Source organism: Anabrus simplex, chromosome 3, assembly GCF_040414725.1.
Source record: "Anabrus simplex isolate iqAnaSimp1 chromosome 3, ASM4041472v1, whole genome shotgun sequence".
Lineage (NCBI taxonomy): Eukaryota > Metazoa > Arthropoda > Insecta > Orthoptera > Tettigoniidae > Anabrus > Anabrus simplex.
Window position 1 is genome coordinate 505,695,432 of NC_090267.1, and position 27,393 is coordinate 505,722,824.

General features: G+C 38.4%; 1 protein-coding gene across 1 annotated transcript in view; it reads right to left on the bottom strand.

Annotated features, from left to right (window-relative positions):
- Positions 1-1,997: 1,997 nt before the first annotated feature.
- Positions 1,998-27,393, bottom strand: part of LOC136866885 (death domain-associated protein 6) — a 282,179-nt gene continuing 256,783 nt past the window's right edge. Inside the window, exon 9 of the mRNA XM_067143978.2 lies at positions 1,998-3,091. Coding sequence (XP_067000079.1) covers positions 1,998-3,091 — 1,094 coding nt within the window. The remainder of the gene's footprint in view (positions 3,092-27,393) is intronic.

Below are 27,393 nucleotides of genomic sequence, written 5' to 3' on the forward strand. Positions count from 1 at the left end.
AAGCTGTGTCACCGCTCATTCTCAGGTGTGAAATGAGCGGAAATGTAGGTGCATGCGGTCAGGGAGAGTACGTATTCAAGAGGTAAGTTTGTTTGTGTCATTCTTGTGAATATTTAGCATGTCTAATTCAAGTGTATGAAATTTAGACTAATCTATTCTGGATGTTCTTATAGAAGACTCTATTTCTGAAAGTGAGGACGATGATAACAATTACAGTACACACCACGTGAGCATGGTGATTCTGATGCTTCCGGCAATTTAATAAACAAATTACTGGTTGTAAATGAGAATACCATGCCAATTGACCAATGTGTTACTGTAGTATGTTTTAGTAGATGTGTCCTCAATATTTTTAAAATTTTAAATTATAAACCTAACTGGCATCCATAGCTGCATCAGAATATTCTTTTCCTATTTTAGAACTTATTAGCTTCATAAATTTTTATTCCATATTGAATTGTAATCACAATATAATTATTAAGTATTGAAAGGTGGACCATTACGGCATTAATTTCATAATTATATTGTACAAGAACCTGAAAAAAATATATTGTGGTATGGTGAGCTGCCGCATCCAACATGCCAATGTACAACCATGGGAAGTAGCTATTTAAAATAGTTTATGTTGGGTCTAGCTTGTCAATGCACTTTTAATGATTGAAAATTATCTATTCTATCATACATGTCCCTGAAACATGTCTGAAACAGTGATAATCTTTACTGATGAAGGGAATGCATATTGTTCCTGAAACATGTATGAGAGAATAAATAATATTCAGTCATTAAAAGTGTATTGACAAGGTGGACCCAACAAACTATTTTAAATAGTTTCTTTAATAGATTTAGACAAATCAATACAGGATCAAATAAAATACCTATTATGGTTAAGTTTATCAACACAGGAAGTAGCACGAGCTAGCCAAGTCAAACTGCACGCTCAACACCAAGGAAGGCCCGCCCTCTCCCTACTCTCGTCACCAAGCGGAGGAGAGCTGCTTGCGGATTGGTCAGCGCCCCTGCCACTGCTATCTGCATTGTCCTGCTCGCTCATTGGAGGCGTCCAGCATTATGGAAGTATCTGGACGGTGTGCGGAGAGTATTCGCCTCCAGGACTATGGGAGGCGTTTCCCTTCTGGAAGCATCGAGATGGCATGGACCCAGGTATTTAAGTCAGGCACGACCTATGGAGTGAGTTAGTTGGAGTAGCTCAGCTGGTGTAGTGAGTCCAATGTGTGGACGCAGTAAGGTAGTGAAGAGTGCAGTTGGTGTGTTAGTGACAGCCTAGGCTAAGGTGTCAGTCTGTTGAAGTATCTGTCCGTTGGAGCCTAGGACTTGTTTCCGTGTGTCTGTCGCCGTGCGAGTGTCTGGAACCAGCTGCTGGAAGAGGACGTGACCTGTCCTGTGCAGTGTGGAGGACAACACTGGGTGCTGACATGGTGCTGTGAGTGGAGTTCGACGGGCTGAGTGGACAGCGGATACTATCCTGAGCTACGATACTGCTATGCAGACTGCAGACTGTGACAGCGCTGAGTGTGACTGAGCGGCTGAGTGAGCATAATGTTAGTGATCGAAGACTCTGTGTGTGTGTCGTAGATAAAACATGAGAAACTAAGAGAGAGAGAGAGAGAGAGAGAGAGAGAGAGAGAGAAAGAGTGCAAACTGTATAAGTGTTTGTCCTGTGTACTTGGGTAAGTTGTAAGCTCGGCAATTGTGTGTGTGACTTAGCTAATAAATTTTAGAAATAGTATGCTACCAGGTTCTGTCTTATTTACCCTGCCATTCATTTGTTTTGCCCCTGTACAATAGATGTGTTTACCTCTCATCCTGGAAGAAAGTATAGCTGAAAGCTCCCACTAGACGATCCTACAGTCCATATCCCAACAGAATGCACCATGACCAAACAACTACACTTCTGAGCATTTTTTATATGTAATAGAAAAATGCACTTTACGTGTACACCTTAGATAGAACTTAATCAAGCCAAAAACACACGTGTTTTAATCCAACATTATAATTTCTGGTTCATCATCAGAATAGGTCTTGGAGAGCAATTTCACAGGCTTATCAACTTTCCTGACAGAACAGGTTTCTCTGGATGGTGATTTCACATGTTTATCATCTTTCCCGACAGAACAGGTCTCCCTGGAAACCAATTTCACAGTCTCATCATCTTTCCTGACAGAACAGGTCTCTCTGGATGGTGATTTCGCATGCTTATATTTCCCGACGGAAAAGGTCTCTCTGGACAGTAATTTCACATGCTTATCATCTTTCCCGACAGAACATGTCTCTTTGGAAGCCAATTTCACAGGTTCATCATTTTTCCTGACAGAACAGGTCTCTCTGGATGGTGATTTCACATGCTTATCATCTTTCCCGACAAAAAAGATCTCTCTGGACAGTGATTTCACATGCTTATCATCTTTCCCAACAGAACAGGTCTCTTTGGAAGCCAATTTCACAGGCTCATCATTTTCCCCGACAGAACAGGGGTCTCTGGACGGTGATTTCGCATGCTTATCATCTTTCCCGATGGAAAAGGTCTCTCTGGGCAGTGATTTCACATGCTTATCATCTTTTCCGACAGAACAGGCCTCTCTGGACGGTGATTTCACATGCTCACCATCTTTCTTAACAGAACAGGATTCCTTGTATCGTGTTTTCACATGTATGTTTGCATGTGACGTAATACCAAGGGATTCAAGTATTTTTGGTGTAATACGCCCTCCTTCGCTTTGTTTCACATAACTGTCATTACTTTCTGATTTGATAGGAATATCTCCAAAGCTTTGTTTCCCAATACTGTCATTAATATTTGCTTCCCTAGATTCTCTAGTATTCTTTGAGATATCCAAATCTTTGTAATTTGATCCCAATGATGATGCTTCTTTTTGATCTGATATGGAAAAAGATTCAGAGATATTCATTTTATCACCAAACAATCTACTGTCCACATCTTGATCTAATGAAGTAATGTGACCTTTCTCTTCGCTGATGTCATTATCATCACTACTGGTCATTTCAGCCTGTGGAGGTGACACAGGAGCACCGAAGTGGATGACAAAGTCACTTACTGTGTCATCACCATCAACTGCAACGAGAAATTTAAATCATAAGAAAAAAGTCAGTGGAATGGAAATTAATAATAATATACATGCAGTGAGACAATAGGAAAATGTGCATTAAGAGAGTTATTAAAATGGATAAAACGTTCGATATACTCATTACATTCTGCGATGAAACAAATACCATATGTTAGAGCTTAAATTCAAGGGAAGACACGGCACATGAAGAAGAGCAGTAAAAACTGACAGGACTTGAAAGGAAAACAGTGGAACAAAGTTTAATATTTTATTTCTTAGTAATAAAACAATGAATCAACAGTACTGAATTGTAGTAAACAGTATCTACTAGGGATGGGAATTCCTGCTCAACATTCCCAGGCCGGCAACCAAAATCTCAACAATCTCATTAACTGCTCCCCTGCGCTTACTGCACACAACATGCTGTGAACATTTGTCTATCGAAGTGCACGACTTGAGCTGTTTTCAATTAGTCTGTTGCACAATATCCTTTTAGAATTCCTTGCCTTCCGAGTGCCTCATATTGGATCTTGTTAGAATGGAAGCTATCTTTTCTCAGCTTCGACTTATAGTTAACCCCTTAACTAGGTTTGACGCCTAAAGGCATCAACAGCTGTCGCACGAGTATTGGGTTCGATGCCTTTAGGTGTTCTCGTAATTCTAAATGTGTTTTTACGTTGGGTTAGCTGCCTATAGGTGTCTGGCTATTCTTAATCACTTCTGCCATCTACTATCGTAATTTAAAACTAATCGCATTCCTATTAGATGTGATTGTTGCTGTCCTATTCTTTTTCATCCGGTCTCACACCAGTCGGGTAGTTCGCGCCTAGGCGGCAGTCCGACAGCTGTCTCGTGTTGCCTCGTGCGGTCCATGCCAAATTCTTCGTACAGAATTTATGTGTGTATATGTACATTGAAATTACTAAATTTGCGAGTTGTTGTTGTTGTTGTTATGATACAGTTGTTCTGTGAACTCCATTGTCCATTGGTCTATGTATGGTGGTAAACTGTTAGGAAAGACGTTGAATTATATCCGTGACGATGAAATAGTGGAACATTTATTAAAAGATACTGACATTGATGCGTCCACTGATGACACAGAAAACCATGATAGTGAAGAAGAAGTGGTGGAAAGTGACACTGTATGGACTGACATTCCAAGTAAGCCTAGGTCTAGATTTCCTTTCATTGGAGATGCTGGTATACACATAGTACTGGAATGTGATCCACTAAACATTTTTGAATTCTTTTTTACTGACGAACTATTGTGATTCGACAGTGAAACAAAAACGCCCAGGGAGAACTTCTGAAGATCCAGTTCAACGACTAACCGCACGTCACTTCATATCTGAGAACCCGCCGACCGGAAGTAGGAATCACTCAAGAAAACGTTGTGTTGTGTGCCTGTCAAACCAGAGGCAACGGGAAACTGTCTCCTGCTGGTGAGGAAAGTGACGTGGCACTTTATGCTTGCCTGTGCACAATTTCTGAATAACCTATGAACCAGAAAATATGTATAACCTATTGATGCATATCTGAAAACTTGAAAAATGTCATAATAATGAAAGGAACACTTTTTATATTCACTTTTGTATGAACACATTGTCCATATATATGTATATATTAACGGGTTTACAAGAAAAATGGTAATAATATAATGCTATTGAATTTCTACTATATCACTAATAATTTAAATAAATCAAGTAAAATATATTTTTCTGTCGAGTATTTACATCTGTCGCACGCTATTGTACCCATTCCAAAAGTGCATGTTGCACACTGTCTGGCTGGTTGACGTTATGAAACTATTCCCCAGTTAAGGGGTTAAATATATAACTGAAGTTTTTGAGTCTGTCAAAACTAATGCAAGATTTAAAAAATCAGAAAATAGCTGAAAAATAAAACACAATTAATAACAGAATGACAGGTTTCATTCTTGGAAAAACGTCAAGACTCGGGCTCGGAAAAGACCTATAAATTGCCTAAAAAAGACCTAAAGATATCCAAAAAAGGACCTAACAACTGGCAAAAAGGACATTATAATGCGACCCAAATGCATTCATAATTTTAGTTTTAATTATATATTTAATGAAAGAATATAATATTTTAAAATACAAAATTCTGATGGCATGCAACATACAGTGCAAAAATGAGTGAAATACTTCTTGCAGACATTATATTTTCAGATTAACACAATTTACAAAAGGAATTCCATGTCTGTTTAAAAAAGTACTTGCATAATTTAGAATGAAATGTTTTTATCCACCTAGAATGAATTCAGCAAACCCGCAAAGGACATAAAGAAATTGGAATTTGGAAACCTTACTTCAATTGGCTTTGCTGTATGTCATAATAGACATCTCCAGGTTCTTAGGTGTAAAGGATCGTCGGGTTTCAGACAGCACGTTGCAAAACAGAGAAACTTTCTGCACATCAACATAATTTCATGCTTTTTCAAGCATTAGTCTCATTTTCTCTCTTATTACAGAAAAATGGATGAAAAATGGTGATTCAAACTGAGAATGGGCAGTACAAATGTAGTCAAAAGGAGGTTAAGTTGAAAAAAAAAAAAAAAAAAAAAAGCTGTTAAGACCTAAAAGAAGGCTAAGAAAGGTACCTATAAATCAAAAACCGCCGATAGAGACAAATAAAACCCGGCATTTACTGGCCTACAATGGTCCAAAATGAACATCATATGTTGGGGCTTCATCATCAGACACTAGAAGAAAAAATCCTCATCTTCCGAGCACTAGTCATCACATTCTATCAGATCACACTTTTATTTATTATTATAATCAGGAATTGACCAAGACATCGCACTGTATTTATAAGAAGTGTGATTAGTCTTCCCGAAAGCCTCGTAAGATGTATCTTGTCGGCAAGATTTTGAGAAACCTTACACGTGCCGTCGGACCCCACCCCTAGATAGTGGTGATTATTGTTTTAACAGGAAGTACAACTGGGCTACCATTGTATATTTACACTAATCAGAGAGGAAAATGAAAAAGTCCAATCCTTCGAAGAATGATGTTGGTGGTATTTTTTTCCATTGGCTTTACGTTGCACCAACACAAATAGGTCTTGTGGCGGCAATGGGATAGGAAAGGATTAGGAGTGGGAAGGATGCGGCTGTGGCCTTAATTAAGGTACAACTCCAGCATTTGCCTGGTGCGAAAATGGGAAACTCAGGGTCACGTGGATACCAACCCACACTCCAAAGTTGAGAGCCTGTGGGATGCCGGTTTGGTTGTTCTCATTCCAAGCATTTACTCAAAGCAACAGTGTGCTATCTGACTGATCCTATCCATGACAAGTACAGATCTGTGATTATATCACAACTAAATATTGTCTAAATGATAAAGCTGAGGAAATTGGGAAGTAAACCTTTGGGACATTGATATTCTTATAACATAACCTGTCCATATGGTTTTGGTCTTCTTTTCAAGTGACACCTATGTTCTGAATTTATATCTACTTCCCAGTTATCCAATTAATCTGAAAGGAACTTCAAACCTATTTTTGATACATGTATATGCTACACAGTTAAGTTTTTATATATCTATTTATTAATCTCAAGAGAGCTTTCAATCAGAAGGACAAAGTATATGAAACAAGCATAAATTTATAGAAACAATACAGTGCACAAATTACAGTATACAAGAATAAACAAACTCAAATGTGCTTTAGAAACTATATATACAAATTATCTTAATACAAAGGAACAAACAAGTGACAAAGCAAGTCATATATACAAAGACAGGAACATTAAAAAGAACACAGGATAAACATGACAAGTCAGAGTAGGAAGAGGAAAATACGGAAGGTGACAATGAGAAACATGAAAACATAAATGGATAAGGACAATCTCATCTTCATACACTGCCATCTTCAAGTGATTCTGTAGAATATGAATAGGAGATACAAAGGACACAATTTTTTAAAAACAGAATTGGATTTGTAGCCCATGTGCCAATATTAATTTTACTGTTATTTTGTAATTTATACATCATTATGAGATCCCCCCAATTGGTTCACTGATGATTTTCCTTTCCCTATCCATCTCCTCTGGTTGTAGTTAAAAAAATAGATCTTTAGTAGTCTAGACAGCTTTGTACTGCTCTCCTCTGGTAATACAACCGATGCAATGCTGTTTCTTCTTATGGAAGCAGTCCTGGGAGGCAATATAGGGGGATTGTACCTAGTTCCACCTGCGGTTTCTGTCTGAGGTCGTTGAGGCCAGGTAAGATAAATACGGTGGATTGGGAAGCACATCTGCCTTCACTTTTGTCAAACATTCACAAATGGACAAATAAATCCTTTCTTCTGTTTCGACATTTTCTCTCAAAACGTCTCAAGACTGAGATAATACTAGCGGTTCACAGTTTGACCCTCAGGTAGGAATTCATGGTGCACAACACCATTGATGTAAAAAAGAGAGAGAGAGAGAGAGAGAGAGATCATCAACAACACTATCATGTTCAACTTGACCTTCCCACACTTTCTTTAGTCTAGTTTGGTCTAGGGAATATATTTTCCACACGACTGTCTCTCTCTGTAAACAAATTCCTCCATTTTGAGCAAAAGCAAATGTTGATACACTGCACATACTTGACACACTTGCTGCTCAGCAATAATTAATCGTTTTGAAAGTGTGAAGCAAATGACTAGTTACTTCGGAAGGTTATCACCATACAGTGTCACATACAAAGGCCTCAGACATATTTAGAATCAATATGTATATTTAGAGACAAATCTACTCACAATATTTCAGTAGCTAACTTGACTGGTAATCTAAAATCTATGTATATTTTTCAATGTTTGCTGCAAAATATACATCACATGTAAAACACTGTTTCCTTCTGGCATTCAATCTGTAAGCAGCTGTGAGCAAATCAAGTGCCTTGACAATCCTCTATTTCACTTGAAATCGCTAAACACCGAGTCTCACTATTCTTTCCTCCTCTCCCGCATCTGTTAGTTCCCTATATCAAACCAAATATGAAAAAGAATAAGAAAAGGGTAAATACAAAGGAAAATCAGTGTGGGAAGAAGCAGCAGATGTGAGAAATGCGGATTCAATCAATCTTCATTAAGACAGGCTCTGCCCACATCTATCTCATTTCTTCCACAATATTTATATTCTTAGCCCAGATAAGCTTGGAGAGATCCATCTATAAGCGATGACTTGATTTGACACTTGCCTGTTCCTTTCCAATAATTAAACCGGGTGATTCAGTTATAAATCTCTCATCCCAGGAAATAACAAGATAAGTCAAAATATTAAAATTTTTCAGAGGAAGCACTTTTTTTGTTTTTAAACAACACAAAATCACTGATTTACCAAATGTTGTCAAACCATTCTGTGTTATGTGAAACACCTTTTTAAATAATCATTTTCATTGGATTTTGTTTAATTCAAAAAAACGAATGATGTATCTGCTTTGGGTCATGAATGAAACTGACTTGTCCTATTTTGACCAGGCATTTTTTTTACATAGACCAGTAAAAACCAAAGCGTGTAAGTCACATTTGTGTAATGTTAGCTAGTAAGATTAAATAGGTCTCTTAAACAAAGGCAGTTGTGTAAATTCACTGCCAATAATTGATTTACAAATTAATAATGTTCACGTCCACAATTACAACAGAAAATATATTACACTTAAGATAACAATTACTTATTTGGTTGGAGCCACTTTTATTAACAGGATAACTCAACTTATCTGGTTCTTACCGGGGACAATTTTGTATTTTTGAATATTCTCGAAGTCAAATTTGGCTATTTCTTCATGATTATGACAAAATTACCTATCTTGTTGGTGTCAAAGGATTGAGAATACTGACCTTAGCAGATTCTGCAAAAATTAAAAAATCCAAAAGAATGATATGTGGTTTTTCCCTGAATGAGTGAAATGAAACCAAAACAAATTCATTTAAAATTATGCATGCAAAATTCATTCTAATCGATTTTTGAACATATCCTCATAGCAGTGTGCAACTAATTGAACAATAAGATCACAACACTATCTGATGACTTCTATTAAAGAGCTCATGTTTACTCATAATTCTAGGAGAGAAAAAAACCTCTCCTCAATAACAGACTACACATTTTCAAGACGGCTTCCCTTTAAAACTCAATCATACATACAGGGTTTATACTGTGAAACAATCTTTTTCTTTTGCACCCTCAGACTATGCCTGTTCTCTTTCACACAGGATAAACCCAAAAAATAACATGCCTATAAATACTTTTGATTGTGAGTGATAACCCTCTCACGATCTACAAGATATAAACATCTACCAAGGTTTCCATTTAACACGCGGGTGATGGGCCCCGAGAATTCTCATAGTTTCTCGTCCGACCATACGTGATGGGCTGCGAGAATTCTTGTTTTTATGGACCTCCTGTTTCCTTGATCACTGCTACAATCTGGTGGCAAAATTATAAGTTTTAAATTGTGTAGTCCATCATGTTCTTTTCTTTAAACCTTCATAACAAACTAATATTGGAAATGTCGAGCTATTCCTTGGAGCTTGAGTGCAGCTGTCAACGTGGCACGGCGCATGCAGTTGCTAACAAATATGGATATTTGTGATGAATTATGTGCAGACTGGTTATCAGATATACCTACGGTTATCAGATCTCAGTAGAGACAGTACAGTAAATTAGATATTTCTAATTATGTGAGTTATTCTGACAGTGCTTTTGGTCCTTCTATGTCAAATCATGGGCAACAATCTTGTGTGTTTGAATACAGCAGAGACTCAGATGCACACAAGTCTAGTATAGATAGCACTTGTAGTATGTAGTAGGCTTATCAAAGGTTAATCCAGTTTGTAATTTAAAAGTTTGAGGTCGATATGTGGAATAGGAAAACGTAGAAGCAGCAACTAGGAACTTCGGGAGCGGCGATGCAGTGCTTATCATCGGTGGGACGAACGACGTAGCTCGCGACGACGCCAAGAATGTAAGATCACAACTTAAACATACACTAGGGAAGCTGACCCACACTAACGTTTTTGTAGTGAACGTGCCCCACAGGCATGATTTGAGTAGAGACTCGTGTGTGAACATTGAAGTGGACAAGGTCAATACAGATATTGTTAAAATTTGTAAACATTTTCGGAATACTCAGGTTATTGAATGCAGCAGTTTTGAGAGATACTGTTATACAAAACATGGCCTCCATCTAAACAATTCAGGTAAACGAAAGATAGCAAATATTGTTCTAGATTTTATTAATCTTAAGATATGTACTGTAAAACAGGCAACTCCCTTGAGTTATAATACTGACCAGGAAAACTAGTAGAAAGACCCAGCTGTACTTCAAGCTGGCTCAGTCAACTAGAAAAAGAAACTCAGGATAGTAAGGAATTTCAAGTTACCCAATTGCAACATCAAGTTTTAGAGAGGAAGGGGGTCTGAGATTGCTCTTGGTCAACTGTCAAAGTGTAGTAAATAAACAATTAAAATTCGGTACATTGATGGAATCTTATGAGACTGATGTGGTGATAGGAGTGGAATCGTGGTTGAAAGAAGGGGTGGGTAATAGAGAAGTATTTCCAGAAGGGTACACAGTCTATCGTAGAAACCGAGGAGATAAAAAGGGTGGGGGGGGTGTTTATTCTGGTGAAGGAAACTTACTGTTCACATGAATGGTTTACCGATGAAAGGGATGAAATATTAGGGATAAAATTAGTTTGTGATAATATGAAGGAGGTGGGAATTGTAGGAACATACAGGCCTGGAAGAGAGGAAAGAGACATGGAAATCTTTGAAAAAATAATAGATTATACTCATAAAAACAATAATAATGATATGGTAATAATTGGGGGAGATCTAAATTTGCCTGAATTTGAATGGAAAGGAGCTGCAAGTGAAGCCCATGAACAGAAACTGGCAAATAAGTTAATTTGGGAGGGAGGATTTACACAAGTAGTACAAGAACCGACTCGTCTCAATAACTTACTAGATGTATTCTTGGTTAAACCATGGGGAATTGTTGATAAAACTGAGGTAATTGAAGGAATAGGAGACCATAAGGCTGTAATAATGGATGTAGGACTCGTACCAAAAAGGCTTAATAAGAGGGTTACACAAGACAAGAAATTGTACAGAAAAACTAAAGTTGATGAATTTGGGACTTACCTTAAATCACAATTCAGTTGTTGGATAAGTGAAGGGAGTAACGTGGATACACTTTGGGCTAAATTTAAAGGAATTATTTGGGAAGGAGAGAAGAGATTTGTACCTGTTAAGAAGGGTAAAATGACCTCAGACCCTGTTTATTATACAAGGGAAATAAGAAAATTAAAAAGAAAATGTAGAATAGTAAACAGGAAAATCAAAGAGGGTAGGGAGAGTAGAGAAACTAGAAAACAGCTAATGAGGGAACTGAATAGAGTGAAAAAGGAAGCAAAAGAGAATTATATGAATGGCATACTTCAAGAGGGTAATGACCACAAAGGGAAATGGAAAAAGCTGTATTCATATATCAGGAATCAAAAAGGAAAAGGAGTCCAAATTCCTACAATGGTGGGAGAAGGGGGTGAACACTATTTAATAGATACTGAGAAAGCAAACCTATTTAGTAGGGAATTTAGAGATTCAGTAGATGATTGTCAAGAGTTGGAAACCGAAACAGAAGATAGAGAGGGAGAGAGACAGAGGGAAACAAGAAGCTTCTCATTCACGAACGAAGATATTTTCAGAGAAATCCAACTGCTTCAGCAAGGAAAAGCTGCAGGAAGTGATCAAATTACTGGGGAGGTATTAAAGACAATGGGGTGGTACATAGTGCCTTATTTAAAATTTCTCTTTGACTATGTCATAAATAATAGTGTAATACCAAAGGAATGGAAGGAATCTATAATAATACCAATTTATAAAGGAAAGGGTGATAAAAGGAAACCAGAGAACTACAGACCAATCAGCCTGACCAGTATAGTTTGTAAAATTCTGGAGAGTTTAATATCGAAGTACATCAGAGGGATATGTGATGATAAAAATTGGTTCATGAGGAGCCAGTATGGATTTAGAAAGAAATTTTCTTGTGAGGCAGGATTTCAGCAGGACATATCAGATCAGTTGGATTCAGGAGGTCAGTTAGATTGCATAGCCATAGATCTTTCCAAAGCCTTTGATAGAGTGGAACATGGAATATTATTAAAGAAATTGGAGGGAATAGGATTGGACGTAAGGGTTACACGTTGGATAAAAGCATTTCTAAATTCAAGGGTTCAGAAAGTCAAAGTAGGAAATAATGTATCGCAGGAAGAGAAAGTTTGTAAGGGAATTGCACAGGGTAGTATAATCGGTCAGTTACTTTTCTTAATATATGCAAATGATTTAGGGAACAATATAACATCAAAAATAAGATTGTATGCAGATGACATAATTGTTTATAGAGAAATAAACAACGTTGAGGATTGTTCAGAATTACAAAGGGACCTTGAAAGTATCCAACAATGGGTTGAAGAAAATAATATGAAGGTTAATGGAGGCAAATCAACTGTTACAACTTTTACAAACAGGAGCTTTAAAACTGAATTTGAATATACTTTGGATGAGGTAGTTATCCCAAAAGATGGCAAGTGCAAATACTTAGGTGTGAGATTTGAAAGTAATTTGCACTGGAAGGGTCATATTGATGATATTGTTGGGAAAGCATACAGATCATTACATGTCATAATGAGGCTACTTAAAGGATGCAACAAAGAATTAAAAGAAAAAAGTTACTTGAGTATGGTTCGTCCATTATTGGAATATGCAAACAGTGTTTGGGATCCTCACCAAGAATACCTAATAAAAGAAATAGATAGTGTGCAGAGGAAAGCAGCAAGATTTGTAACAGGGGATTTCAGGAGAAAGAGTAGTGTATCAGAAATGTTAAAGGAACTTGGGTGGGAAACTTTAAGTAAGAGAAGGGAGAAAAGTAGACTTACAGGATTATATAGAGCCTATTACAGGAGAAGAAGCATGGGGAGATATCCGTGAGAGGCTTCAGTTGGAAAATAATTATATCGGCAGGACTGACCACAAATATAAAATTAGAAGGAATTTTAGCAGAAGCGATTGGGGTAAATTTTCATTCATTGGGAAGGGTGTGAAGGAGTGGAACAGTTTACCAGGGGTAGTGTTTGATCCTTTTCCAAAATCTGTACAGATATTCAAAAAGAGAATAAACAGCAACAGAGAAAATAAATGAAGTGTTAGAGGGCATTCGACCGGTGCAGGTTATTGTAAATAAAAAAATGTGTGTGAATAAATTAATTCCATCCCCTGGTCTAAGGAGTTTGGACAGCCAAAGTAGGGGACTGCCTGTAGGGGTGAAGTACAGTGGGGACTTCGAGGGCCCTGAGACCGCTACAGTAGCTGTGAAGGCCCTTCAGGAACTCTGAAAAGTGGTGGCAAAAGGGGCTCTGGTTAAGATGCAGCAGGTCGTTATGCTACTTAGGATCCAGAACGGGTAAAAAAAAAAAAAAAATAGTAAATAAATAAATGCAATGTAAATATTAATGTTATACCAGTTTTATAGTATCATTTGAAGCAATTCCACATACTGTATATCAGTTGACTATATTTGTAAGTAGTACAGGAGATATTATAATTAGAATTTTGTAAACAATATAAATTTATTAAGGATGAGCTGTGTGTTTAATAGAAAACATTGTTAGCGTAAATTGTATAATATTGTATTATAGGGAAAATTTTCTTCTCTTGTTAATTTAATATTTAGTGCTTGACAATAATGTATTTTAGTGTACCATTTGCCACCGAGGTAGACACCTCATTTGCAAATAAAGAGATTTTGATTTGATTTGATAGTTTTTGCATTACATGAGTTTGAAAGCAGCAGTGTAAATTAGTTTTTGCAGGTTTGAACTATCCGGTCAACAGGGGGTAGCAGCCTTCGATCGGACCCGGTCACCAATGTGTTAATAGGAATCTCATTCAATTCATTTATACAATCAATTAAATGACTTGGTAACATATTATATTTGTGAGTCCATTGCATCATATAGATGTATAATGACACATCATGAAGAAAAACATACTGACATTTGTCACAAACGTACATGACAATATCACATGCAATATACATTTACATTAATACACAGCTGTAACAATATTAGTGACAAAATAAACTGGCTCATATAGAAAAAAAAATCAATTAATAAGATTTCACATATAACAACTTCAACTAAATGCCTCTATTCTGTCTTACAAAATTGTAAAAAACAACATACACTCTCTCATACTGTAATATCACTTGAAGTGAGACTACTCACTGAATACAAATACTGAAAATTATGATTAGCGATAGCTCTGTAATGTTCTATACTCGGTGTCCTTCGTTGCACTATTCGTTCCTGATTCGTCTGATGACCTCTCTGTTACTTCCCATGCACACACGGTGTGAGAGGAATATCTTACTCGAGCTTGATGTTGTCGTCGGCTCCCGCTTGGAATGCTAGTGCTGTGCCAGCATACAGCGAGCCATCTGGTGATGAATTAGCATACCACTATAGCAACCAATGGTAAAGCATTCTTAAATTCAAACCCCCTAACATTACAGAAGTCTTCATTGTGAACAGTCGATATTTTCTTCTGAAGACGCGGAGTAAAGTTCTCTGTGATACGTTTTCTTGACAGGGCATAAGCCCATGTCATGTCTACAAGTACAGGCTGTGAAAGCATCAATGTTTACAATAATCAGAACTGAGCTGGTAACACAGTTACATTTGTTAAGCCATGCTGACACTACACATTTGGATTTTTCTAAAGCTTTTGATAGGTTAGATTATGATGATGATCTTTACAAATAGCCAGTTTATTTTTTTAGTGAATTTTTAAAACTGATCACTTCTTACTTTTCTTGCACAAAACAATGCGTAACTTACTCTCAAGCAAAGTCATCTCTTTTTAATGTTTAATGTTAATTCTTGTGTGTCTCAGGGGTCTAACCCGGGACTTTTCTTCCTGTTGTGTATAAATTATTTACTGGATGCTTGACGATTTTCTAAGTGTTTATGTTCTCAGAAATTTAACAAAAAATCTATTGGCCAGGGCGACCCCCGTGGCAGATTCTCTAACGTTTATTTGCCTAGTTTTTTCTTAAATGATATCAAAGAAGTTGAAAAATGTATCAATCATCTCCCTTGGTAAATTATTCCGATCATGAATTCCTCTTCCTATAAACTAGTAGCTAATCAGACAGTATATCTACATCAAGCCCTTTGTTCTTTAACATCACCACAGAAGATACAACAGGTAACAGATGTGACAGTATACATATATGAAGATGATAGGGTCATTGGAGCTCGAAGGAGAATAGAACTGCAAAAAGAGATTAATGCACTACAAAAGTGGGCAAATGTGAATAAACTGGAGATCAACACGGAGGTTAACCGGAGGACCACTTCCTGTTCATGGCATTACTTCTAACTGTATGGACGTATTGGACTGTAACTTCAAACTTACGTGCATGAATGCACATAACTTACAAACTGATCTATATCATTGACATTCCATGCAATGTCCGACTCGTTGGCTGAATGGTCAGCGTACTGGTCTTTGGTTCAGAGGGTCCCGGGCTTGATTCCCGGCCGGGTCGGGGATTTTAACCTTCATTGGTTAATTCCAATGGCCCGGGGGCTGGGTGTTTGTGCTGTCCCCAATGTTACAAGTGAACTATGTAGCGTGAGTGGAATGTAATTTTTTTTTGAAGACTTTATTGGCGAAGTACTATATAATGTTTTATTTATTATGACCTAACCTGTACTGTTATTTGTAGAGCATAAGATAATTTAATGACCTAACCTGTACTGTATAATATTGTAACATAGGCATTTGTAAATAGTAGAATTCTGTTCTATAGTTCCTGGAAAGATCCAGAAAGTTACATAACTTTGTACAAGGTGTGTTACTTTGTTGGTATGAGTTCTAGAAAATGTGTTCTGTCTATTCTGGAAAAATACAACTTTCGCGATCATGCGTATTCTAGAATGTTAGTCAAAGTTCGCGATCGAAAGTAAGGTTGTGATTGGTGAGTCCAGGTGGCGATAGGGAACTCGTGCATGCTGATTGGCTGCCTCCAAGGCCGGAATTTCCTATATATAGTGAGCGAGGCAGTGTTCGAATTAATTCTGTATCCTGAATTCTGTCGGTCTCTGTTTATCGGTCTGCCAGAAGCCTATCTGGTTGACGTCCCCCGGCTTCCGGGATGGCACTCTCCTCGGGTAAGCACTCTTGAATTCCGTTCCTGCTAAAATTTCGGTAATGTTCCGATTTGTTCTTCATACAGGAGTCTGCCCTAAGCTCGCCTAGATTCACCAAATTAGTTACTTATGACGCCTTAGTTTTTCAGCTGGACTTACCTGTTCGTTTCCGAGGCATTCCCATTTCTTGTTTCACTAAAATATGTATATGTAGTTTAATATTATTTCCCTTGGGGTTTGCCTCTGGTAGTCCTGTATAACTTTAGGTACGCTAAGTTTTGGATAACCTTCTACACATTACTATATATTGCATTGTACAACTACAATGGTAAATAGATGTATAGTTGATTTGAGATTTGAATTTACACTGCTACGAAACAAGCTATGTACATCACTGAACTTATAGCTCGCAACTCGGAATTGTATGTGAAATGTATTTGTAAAATTATGTGGTAAATAATATTCTTCAAATCTAAGGATCACGGCCATTTATTTTGGAATCCGCTAACTAAGCCATGTCCATGCCTTTGTAGGTTCCCAGCCCTTTTCATCTTCCCGGTTTGTTGTTCACTAGTTGGCCCTCTTGATGTTTACATACTTGTTTTGTTGGAGATCCGCGTAATGCCAGCTACTGTTCCGAGTGTGTAGTGATTTCTTATATTGTGTAGTTTGCTCTTACCTTCCCCTTTTAACTCTGTGCCTTGTTTGGTGTTACCGCTGTAGTCTGAGGTAGCACCCAACATCCCTGCAACTCACACACCACACATTACACTATCCTCTACCACAATAACACGCAGTTACCTACACATGGCAGATGCCGCCCACCCTCATCGGAGGGTCTGCCTACAACGGCTGAACTCGGCTAGAAATAGCCCCACGAAATTATTATATTCCATGCAATATCCGTTAACACAAAATGTATAGATGCTCAGAAAAAGAATGAACGCATCCTTGCATTTAATATTTTTTTTTATCAGACAATTTTATTTACTGTACTATCAAAATATAATTGAGTACCCACAACAAACATTATAAAGTATTCAATTGTTTCTAAAAGAAATGTACCTGGAACTGTAAGTGTCTGGAAATTAAAGATGAATGCTTATGGGCCCATATGAATTTAGTAAAATAACGAGTCGTGTGGACACTAACAGTTAATGCATTAAACGCTGCTCTGAAATACAGATTTAATGATGTGTTGAATAACGACTATTGTATTCAAAGATTTCTTAATTTAACAGAGGAGTGTCCAATATTGGCAGAAGTGCTTGAGATCACCACTCCGCAACAGATCACAATGGCACTGTTCTGTTGGCGGAGCAGAACGCGACTTCCTCCAAAATAATTGATCTTGTCCGCAAGTGAGCAAAATAAAGAAATAAGTCAGTGCAGAAGTACACGTACGTTAAACATCATCAGCCCCTGTCACAACAGTGTAAGAAGCAGTATTTGACAACTGTGAACTCAGTGGAAAGGTGAGGTATCTTCATTTCCAAGAGATGCAAAGTTCAAAAAGCTTGCTTTTCTATCACCCAAATGAGCAGAGGATGCAAGGAAGCAAGCCAAATCTCTATGACCTTTGAAGAAGCAAAGCTGACCTGGTGGTGTAAGGGTAGCGTGCCTGCCTCTCACCTGGAGGCCCCGAGTTTGATTACCGGACAGGTTAGGGATTTTTACCTGGATCTGAGGACTCGTTCCAGATCCACTCAGTCTATGTGATTACAACTGAGGTGCTATCTGACGGTGAGATAGCGGTCCTGGTCTAAAAAGCCAAGAATAATGGCCAAGAGGATTTGTTGTGCTGACGACACAACACTTCGTAATCTGCAGGCCTTTGGGCTGAACAGCAGTCGTCAAGAAGTGAAAATGGGAAATCACAGAAAACCATTCTCCGGACAGCGGACGGTGAGATCCAAACTCGTGCATCTCCCAAATGCAGACCCTGCGTTAAAATGCGCGACCAGTCTGCTCAGTCATAAGAAGGTCTACGCAAGTGTTAGAATAAAGGCACAGTTAAGGGAGGAGAACACAGTAAAGGATTTCATCCAGGAGTATGCATCCCAGACTGGATGCAGAGAAGATGATGTGGACAAATTCCTGGAGACACCGAAGAAAGAAATAAAGGATGCAGAAGGGACTGTCGTGGGAAACTTCAATGAGATAGTCGGATCCGACAGAAAAAGAATGGAAGAAGTAATCGGCCCTTGTGGATATGGAAAAAGGAACAAAGAGGGAGAGAAACCGGTGGATTTTTGTGCGAGAAATGGCTTAAGTATGGACAATATATGGTTCAGAAAAGAGAATAGTACAAAGATTATAGATATGGCTGGGGAAATGGTAGAACAAAGAGAGTAATTCATTGCTACTTGATGGAAAAAAACAAATCACAGCCAGTTGTTAGACGTAACAGTGTTGCCAAAAGTAGCCTTTGATGGAGAGCATAGAGGAGTGGTGACAAAAATGAAAGTAGGAAAAATAATGAAAACGAAAGAAATAAGAGAGGAGACTATAGCAATAAGGAATAAAAGATATAAATTGAAACAAATTCTGACTGACTAATGTCTTCGATGTTTAGTTGACAAATTTTTAATCTATGTGCAAGCTTTGTTGTCATGGGGCTCTGCAAAGAGCCATTAGAGTTTGAATGATGTTGCATGCTGTATTCTATTTTGCCAGGAGAGATACAGAAGAAAGTGAAATGCAGATGATCAGTTCAGTACTGGAAAATCGAGTCCAGAAATCGAGAAATGATCACAAGCATAAAATTAGGGGCACAAGCCAGCATATGGATGTGGGAAAGTTTTCCTTCATAAATAGGATCATAAAGGATTGGAATTAATTACCTGCAGCAGTCTTTGACAGATTCCCTTCTGGTATGAAGTCATTTAAGAAGATCGCTAGTGCTAGTGTAAAGTGAAAAGTAAAAGTTGTAAATTACGGGCACTGAATTTGTGATTTTCTGCTTGATTTGGAATGTTAAACTAGTAGTATTTCTTATAGTATTCTCTTTACAGGGAACTGCTTATTGTACTCACGTTGTTGTTGTTGTTGTTGTTGCTGGATAATTGCCCGTGTTTTTAACTTTATTATCACTTGTAATGTTAAGCTAGTAGTAAGCTCACCCTATAGTATTGTAAACCGTAGGGTTAAGCACTGGAAGTATTTCAGTTGTGTGTGAATTTGTATATGATTATGCTGTATTTGGAATGTTAAACTAGTAATATTTCTTGTAATATTTTCTTTCCATGGATTGCTTGTTGTACTTTTGTTGTTGTTGTTGTTGCTGTTGTTGGGTAATTATGTTTTAACTTTACCTTATTATCATACTACTGTAAGTGACCATTGCCACCAGGATATTTACCAATTGCGATGTGTTTGTTAACAATAATAACAACAAAAAAGTACCTGTACAGGGGCACCATGTGGCAGGAATAAGATTCAAATTTGTAAATATTAAGATATATTTATCTCGCATTCTTTTGTTTATATCATACAACAAGCAAGCAAGCAAGCAAGCAAGCAAATAAATAAATAAAATAAGACTTACCCAGAGCTGAAGTGGAGAATGAGGAAGTGGAATGAGACATGTTCAAGAAGGCAATTAATGTAAAAATATTGGGAATATGAAAGAGATATGGTGAAGACATTCTTTGATTTGGACAAGGCTTACGATAGTGTCCTCAGAGCAAATGTATGGAGAGTAATGCAATGGAAAGGATTTGGAAAACAAATTATAGAATATGTGTAAGCAATGTACAAAAAATGTTGCAGCAGTGTCCAGACACATGTGAGGAGGACAGAATGGTTTTGGAATGAAACTGGACTACAACAAGGAACGGTTATGTCACCACTGTTATTCATAATGATTATGGACAACATTGTGAAGGAGACAAAGGAGAAAAAGAAACCACTTTTCCTTTTGTGAAAATCAAATGACGTTAAGTATGTCTCTCGGTCATGGCCATCCATCAACAGTTGCTAATTTCAGATGACCCCCGGACATAAGACATATTTATGCCAATATTGGGCAGGGAGCTGAAGGTAATGCTGTTTGCAGATGATAATGTGGTGTGGGGAGCAGACGGAAGTACAAAGGCAACTCAGCATGTTGAGTGAAATTACTGAAAGGGAAATTCATTCTATCAGAGTATGGGAAACCTGGTTTGGAGGAAGAACTGATAAAGTGTAAAAGAGTTGATGTATAAGATGTACTATTGCCCAACACTGACATATGTAGCGGACACCTAGACACTGTAAAAAAGACAGAAGAATAAGATCCAGGCCAGGGAAATTAAATTTTTAATATGAAAGGAAAGGCAAGAAAGGACAGTAAAAAATGAGGATATCAGGAAGGAAATTGGTGAGGAAAAGCCGTACCAGAGAAACTGACGGTGTGTACAGGTTACGAGGATAGAAAAAGGAAGGATACTGAAGCGGATGATGGAAATCCAGATACAAGGAAGAAAGGCAAGAAAGAGACCCAACTAAGGTGGTTGAAAATGATGGAGAGTAGTATAATTGGAAGAAACTTAGATTGGAACACAGATAAGGAGGAACAATGGTGGTTGGAAAGAGGAAAGTGGAAAGGTGCCATAAAGATTCCAACTCAGCAGAAGCTGGAGGAGGGAAAAAGAAAAGAAAAAAAACCTGGATAATGACATGAATCAAGCTAGTAGCATTAGAGCAAAAGAGTGACTTACCAACAGTGTTCTACAACACATACAGAGAATCCAATGGGAGATTTGTGTCGCGGACCGAAAATTTTACGTATATATGAACATATAAGTTAAGAAAAACGAAAACACAGATATGGTTCTCGAGATTTCATTGGAAGAGTCTTAACACATCGATGACGGGCCCCGAATGGAGGTGCTACCCAATATAGACCGGATAGATCACACCTCCAGGAAAGAAATTACACTGCTGCGCTCAAACTACTGTAACTTAAAGTATTGGAACATGTATTCACAAGGTTGTTTAGTAGTCCGTACGGTGTGATATCTTTCAAAGCAGTACTGTTTTTGGTTCCATTTAATAGTCTTTCTAAGCACAGAGTAGAAGGAATGCCCTGTTTGTGCCTTCCCGTACTTACTGTATGCAAGGATTTCTCTTTACTACTACTCCCCGTGTAGTGTTAGCCACAAGAAATATCCAATTCACTGTCATTTGGTACCTATAACAACCAGTCAGCACATAACTAATCACAAATATTGGTATCCATTAGAAACCGAATGCGCCGCACCACGCTGACCTCCGCACTGGAGCTTCAGGGAATAGCTCCAGATATCCGATATTATTTTGTTTACTACAGGAAGGCTTAAAGAAAGAAAGATGCGGCGACAGCGATAGTTTATATTCCACAGGTACACTGTTTGGAACTCATAATCTGGTCAAGGAAATACGAGGCGCATAAAAGCGGGAATTCTCATAGCCCGCTTCCTATGTCGGCTGTCACATGAGAAACGACGAGAAATCTCAGGGCTTGTCACCCACATGGCATATCATATAACGAATCTGCGTATACATGGTGAAATATTTTGTCGTCACATAAGGCACATTGCCACTGACAATTGTGGCCAGGTGCGTAAGAAAGATCACCCATGTAGGCTAGATAGGTTGTTTTGCATTGTTACAATGATCGTAAAAGTGGAAAGGAATATCGGCACTAACATCAATGATCCTGCTACTCCATGGCATTACAAGAAATTAAATTCACATTTCAAGGTCCGTATTGACTGTAATATCTAAATTAAATGATAACATTTCAATCTATTCTGAAATACCTCTTGAAAAATTCAGTTCTTTTATTAAATGAACAAGAACTTTCACAGATGGTCAATATGAATCCTAGACTACCAACAGCCAGAGCAGCAGCCAAAACTCATAAGAACAATATACCAGTTAGACCAATCATTAACTTCAAAAATAGGCAGACATACGAACTATCACACTACACTCACACACTTTTAAATAAACATTACAAATTTCATAAAAGCACAACCATTAACCTGTGGTTACTTGCATGGTGAGCGAGGTGCTCACTTCCATAGTATACTGCTTTCTGTTGGAATTTTACAAGGTGTCTACTTCTGAAACTAACTATACCTTTCAAACAGACTGTTAGGAAGAGGATGTGTCGGTCATATCCATTATCTTTGAAAACCAAGAATCTCAATCCATTATTAGGCGTGGCAATGTATGTTTGGTGAGCAATGCATTCAGTAGCGAGTAACGGTGCTACTCACATTGCTACTCAAATCTCTAGACAACAGTAATGAACGACCTGCATAAGCAGAAACATATCAGGAAGAAGAGAAGAAGAAGACAACAGTAATATACAAATAACATTAATGAAGTACAGATGTATTAGGGAGCAGAGTCTTGTTTCATCTTATTCCTGGCTGTCCAGTATAGGGCTGGTAAAATGCCTTGTTTTTGTTGGTTTGGGTTAAGTCCTGTGCGCTGAAATAGCTGTTTCGAGTCCTTCACTGATCCAGTAATTTGATGATGATGATGCTTGTTGTTTAAAGGGGCCTAACATCGAGGTCATTGGCCTCTAATGGTACGAAATGAAATGACAAATTAAAAGTTCAAAATCATCCATCTTAAAAATGTCATGAAGAATGAATGGAGGGATATGAATTTAAAACAATCAGTGGATTCGACCCAGAAACTATCATAAAAATAGTACTACTGACCAACGGACCACTTCTAAAGTACAATCCTGAATCAAGGATGCTTGTTGTCTAAAGGAGTCCAAAATCCAGGTCGATGGCCCCTCATAATGGTACTTATCGCTAGTAAAGTAGAACCAGAGTATTTGTCATGTTGGGGTACTAACCAAAAGTAGCGTAGACACATGGTGTTTCACACATGATGGTACTACTCACAAGTATTGTATGTCGCACAGGTAACGCAGACCTATGGTGTTTCTCACATAATGGTGCCACTCACAGGCAACGCAAACCGATGGTGTACCTCACCTAGGTGTACTAATCACAGGTGCCGGTATTCCCGTGGTGTTCCTCATAGAGTGGGTACTAATCACAGGCAACGCAGACCCACGGTGTCACTCATATAGTGGTACTAATCACAGGCAATGCCCAGACCCTTGGTGTTTCTCAGAATGGTACTAATCATGGGTACTGGAAACCCACAGTGAACCACTCTCTGCTGCTACTAATCACAAACCTATTGTGTACCTAATATAGTGGTACTACCTGCAAGTAAAGGCAACCCATGGTGTTCCCCGCGTGATGGTACTAATCAAAAGTAGTTTCATGGTTCTAATACAATCGTCCCTTGGTCACCCCTTTTAGTCGCCTCTCACGACAGGCAGGGGATACCGTGGGTGTATTCTTTGTCTGCATCCCCCACCCACAGGGGGTAGACAGAGAGAGAAAAAGAAGAAAAAAGAAGGGATCTGTCACTTCAAAAAATGAAGGAATGGACGAAGAAAGGCAAGGGCCACGAAGGGTGTGAAAATGAGACTCCCTAGGCCTCGAATGCTTTAATACCATTGGGGTCGGAAAAGAACTAGAGTTGACCAAGGGAGGTAGGACAGGATAGATGAAAGTGAGGAGCCTGGCATAAGTGGAAGCAATGTGAGGACTCAGCTAAGGGCCCCGTGGTCACCAACCCACGCTCCCAAGTTGAGAGCCCGTGGCCCCTTTTAGTCACCTCTTATGATAGGCAGGGGATACCGTGGGTGTATTCTTCATCTGCGTCCCCCACCCACAGGGGGTGATCCAGTAATTTTGCAGATGGTACACCTTTCAGTTGGCTGGATGTGCAGCTAAGCAGTCATGTCCTGTTTCCAATCTGAAGATCACCATTGCTTCTTTCCTCGGTTTGCTTTTATCTTGGTCCCACAGGTCTTTTTTTTTCTTTCCATTTCTTCACTGTAGTAAGTTGGGTAGTTTCTTTCTTCCATTTTACAAGGGTTTTATTTGTGATTATCGATTGAGTTAACTGCCAGAGATTTGGTTTTCATGAAGTTACTAGTGCCTTTATTTTTGCTAGTTTATCTGCCAGTTCGTTGCCCTCTACTTCTACATATGCGGGAATCCAGTGTAAAGTGATGTTTCTCTTTCAAGTTTTTAATTTTTTTTTTTGCAAGTTACTTTACGTTGCACCGACACAGATAAGTCTTATGGCGACGATGGGACAGGAAGGGGCTAGGAGTGGGAAGGAAGTGGCCATGGCCTTAATTAAAGTAGGCTACAGCCCCAGCATTTGCCTGGTGTGAAAACGGGAAACCATGGAAAACCATCTTCAGGGCTGCCGACAGTGGGCTTCGAACTCACTATCTCCCGAATACTGGACACTGGCCGCACTTAAGCGACTGCAGGTATTGAGCTCGGCAATTTTTTATTTTGTTAGTAGATGTGTAATGTCATAAATTCTTGAAGAATGGGGTTTGGCAAGGCAAGATAGATGGTTTCTATTTCTCCATCAAAGTTGTTACAATATCTGCCTACTGGAGCATATTGCGAGAATAATTGGCAGAAAACTCCAGCGCCTGCTCCTCTGTCATCTATTTATGAGTCGCCTGTGAAGATTCTTAAACACTGATCTTCAGGATATTCTTCATTTAGCATAGTAAGTGCTGAGCTGCTCAGCATTGTTTTCTTTTTTTTTTTGTTTTTTTTTTGAGTTTATCTTGGAGAGATAGGTTAGTTTGTACTGAGGTGTAGTCCAATGGGCTTATTGGTTCAGGGGTGGTTTCAATTTTGGATGGTGTACTTAGTGCTTTTAAAATATTTCTACTAGCAGATATCCCTTTCAGACCGTGTATGCACAATTCATATTTTATTTATGTCTGAGCTTATTTGACGTTTTCTTGGTGCTAGACCGGACTGCAGTGCTTGCGCAGGACATGTAGCATGTACTCCAGTAGTTTTTATTTAGTGCTTGACCACCAGGGGGCAGGAAGAAGAGCTTAAAATACAGTTCATCAGCAAGATGGCGGGAAGGAGTAATGCCTAAAGTAAGTATTTATTTATTTATTTATTTATTTATTGCATTCATATTTATCTAGAAGCTTCAATGAATATTCAAATATAATCAATGAAGTATGTAAATTGTTTAACGAATGTAAATTGTGAACTTAACGTAAGTAAGAGCCCGCCTGGTAGCCATGATCGTTAAGGCGCTGAAGTCTACATGGTCTGACACCGAGGTTAGCCGGTTCGAGTCCCGTTGGTAGAAAAATTTTCACCATCAGAATGTTGGCCGGCAGGGTAGGGGAGGTGGTGTTATACAATTTCTAATCATTAGATTTATCAAACAACTTGCCGCCTTTGAAATGTGGTTGCACAGAAGAATGCTTAGAATACCCTGGACAGATATGATAACAAACGATGAAGTCCTAAGGAGAGCTAGGACAAAGCAAGAACTAATAACAACTATAAAAGTTCGCAAAACAGCTTATCTAGGCCACATATTAAGAGGAAACAAATATGGCCTCATAAAACTCATTCTCCAAGGTAAAACAGAGGGCAAACGGCGAGTTGGCAGACCAGAGATAACATGGTTACACAACATCTAGTAGTGGACTGGTATTGAGACAACTGAGAGACTCTTCCGACTAGCAGAAGACAGAAAAACTTTCTCCAGAGTAATCGCCGACGTCTGGGCAACCGGATATGGCACTTGAAGAAGGAGAATCATTAGATTGCGTGCCAAAAGCCTGGATTAAATTCCAAACCTCTCCGCAGTGCTCGTATGGAGTGAGGGCATAGTTGATGGTAATTCGTCCATCGGATGTGGATGTTAAGCCTTGAGCAGACCCCTTGGTGCTATTCGACAGGAGTAGGCTATGTGCCGGCACTGGGTTTTGCCTTCTCCCTGCTATCATATATCATGTCATTCATTTCATCTCATTAACTCCTCTGATGAGGTTGACGTCAGGAAGGGCATCCGGTCATAAAAACCCGCCACGACAGATTTATCTCACCTCATACCCGACCCCGTAGGGAAACGGGACAAGGGTTGGAAAAACAAACAACATTATATGTAATACTATGAGATCTTGAATGTTGATACGCACAATTGTGCGGGCTAAGTTTCCCTACAGGCAATGCTGGGTGCTGCCACCAAAAGCACTGTGAAAGCAGAACTCGTACTCTACATGAGAAATGTAATGGATAAGATTTTAATTGTTTAAAATCTTTCCACACTGTAAAATAGAACAATTGATCATGTACATGTGAATATTCACATGTACTGAGCTAAATATTTATTTATTTTTTGTAAGTAGTGAATTAAGTGTTGACACGCACAATTCTATTGGTTCTGGTTTTCAGACGATAGTTCTTATTTTGTAAAATAAACTGTAAAAACATGCATTTGAGAGCATTTTGGTAACTTTTGACGTAAAAACAAAAATTCTCTTTCAGGTCTGACAACAACGTGCTGCCTCCAAAAGGGCTGTAAAAGCAAAACTCGTGCTCAGTGTAGAAAATGTAATGTTTACTTGTGTTTGAACGAAGATTTTAATTGTTTTAAATTATTCCACACTGTAAAATAGAACATTTGATCATGTACATACAGTATTACCCTGCATTTACGTTCCCGGCTTTTATGTTTTCCCGTCTTTTACAACATTTTTTGTTGGTCCCATGAGATTTCCTATGCTCACAATGTATTAAAATCCTCAAACTTACGTTTGCGACATTTTATGCTTCCCGCCATTTATGCCACAACAGGCCATTCAAGAGGAAATAATTTGAGGTAAAATGGCGTCGCAACTAACCTAAAACGCTTTAAGTAACCATAGCATGGAGACCAAATCAAACAACCATGGTCTATAACAGGGATGGCGAACCTTTTCCAACTAGTGTGCCATTTTATGTCTGGTTTATTTTTCTCAACTGTATACTGTGCCACTTGTTAATTTCCTTTGGAATGGCTAACCCCGCCCCCCCCCCCCCCAACCTATCACCGACTTCCAGCCGTAATTCCAAATTATGTTTCATTATATGTTATTACACATACATTACATACATTACATAATACATTCATTGCATGTTCAGTGGTCGTATTTTGCCAATACCGCAAAAATACATTTTTTAACAAGTAAGTTTTAAGA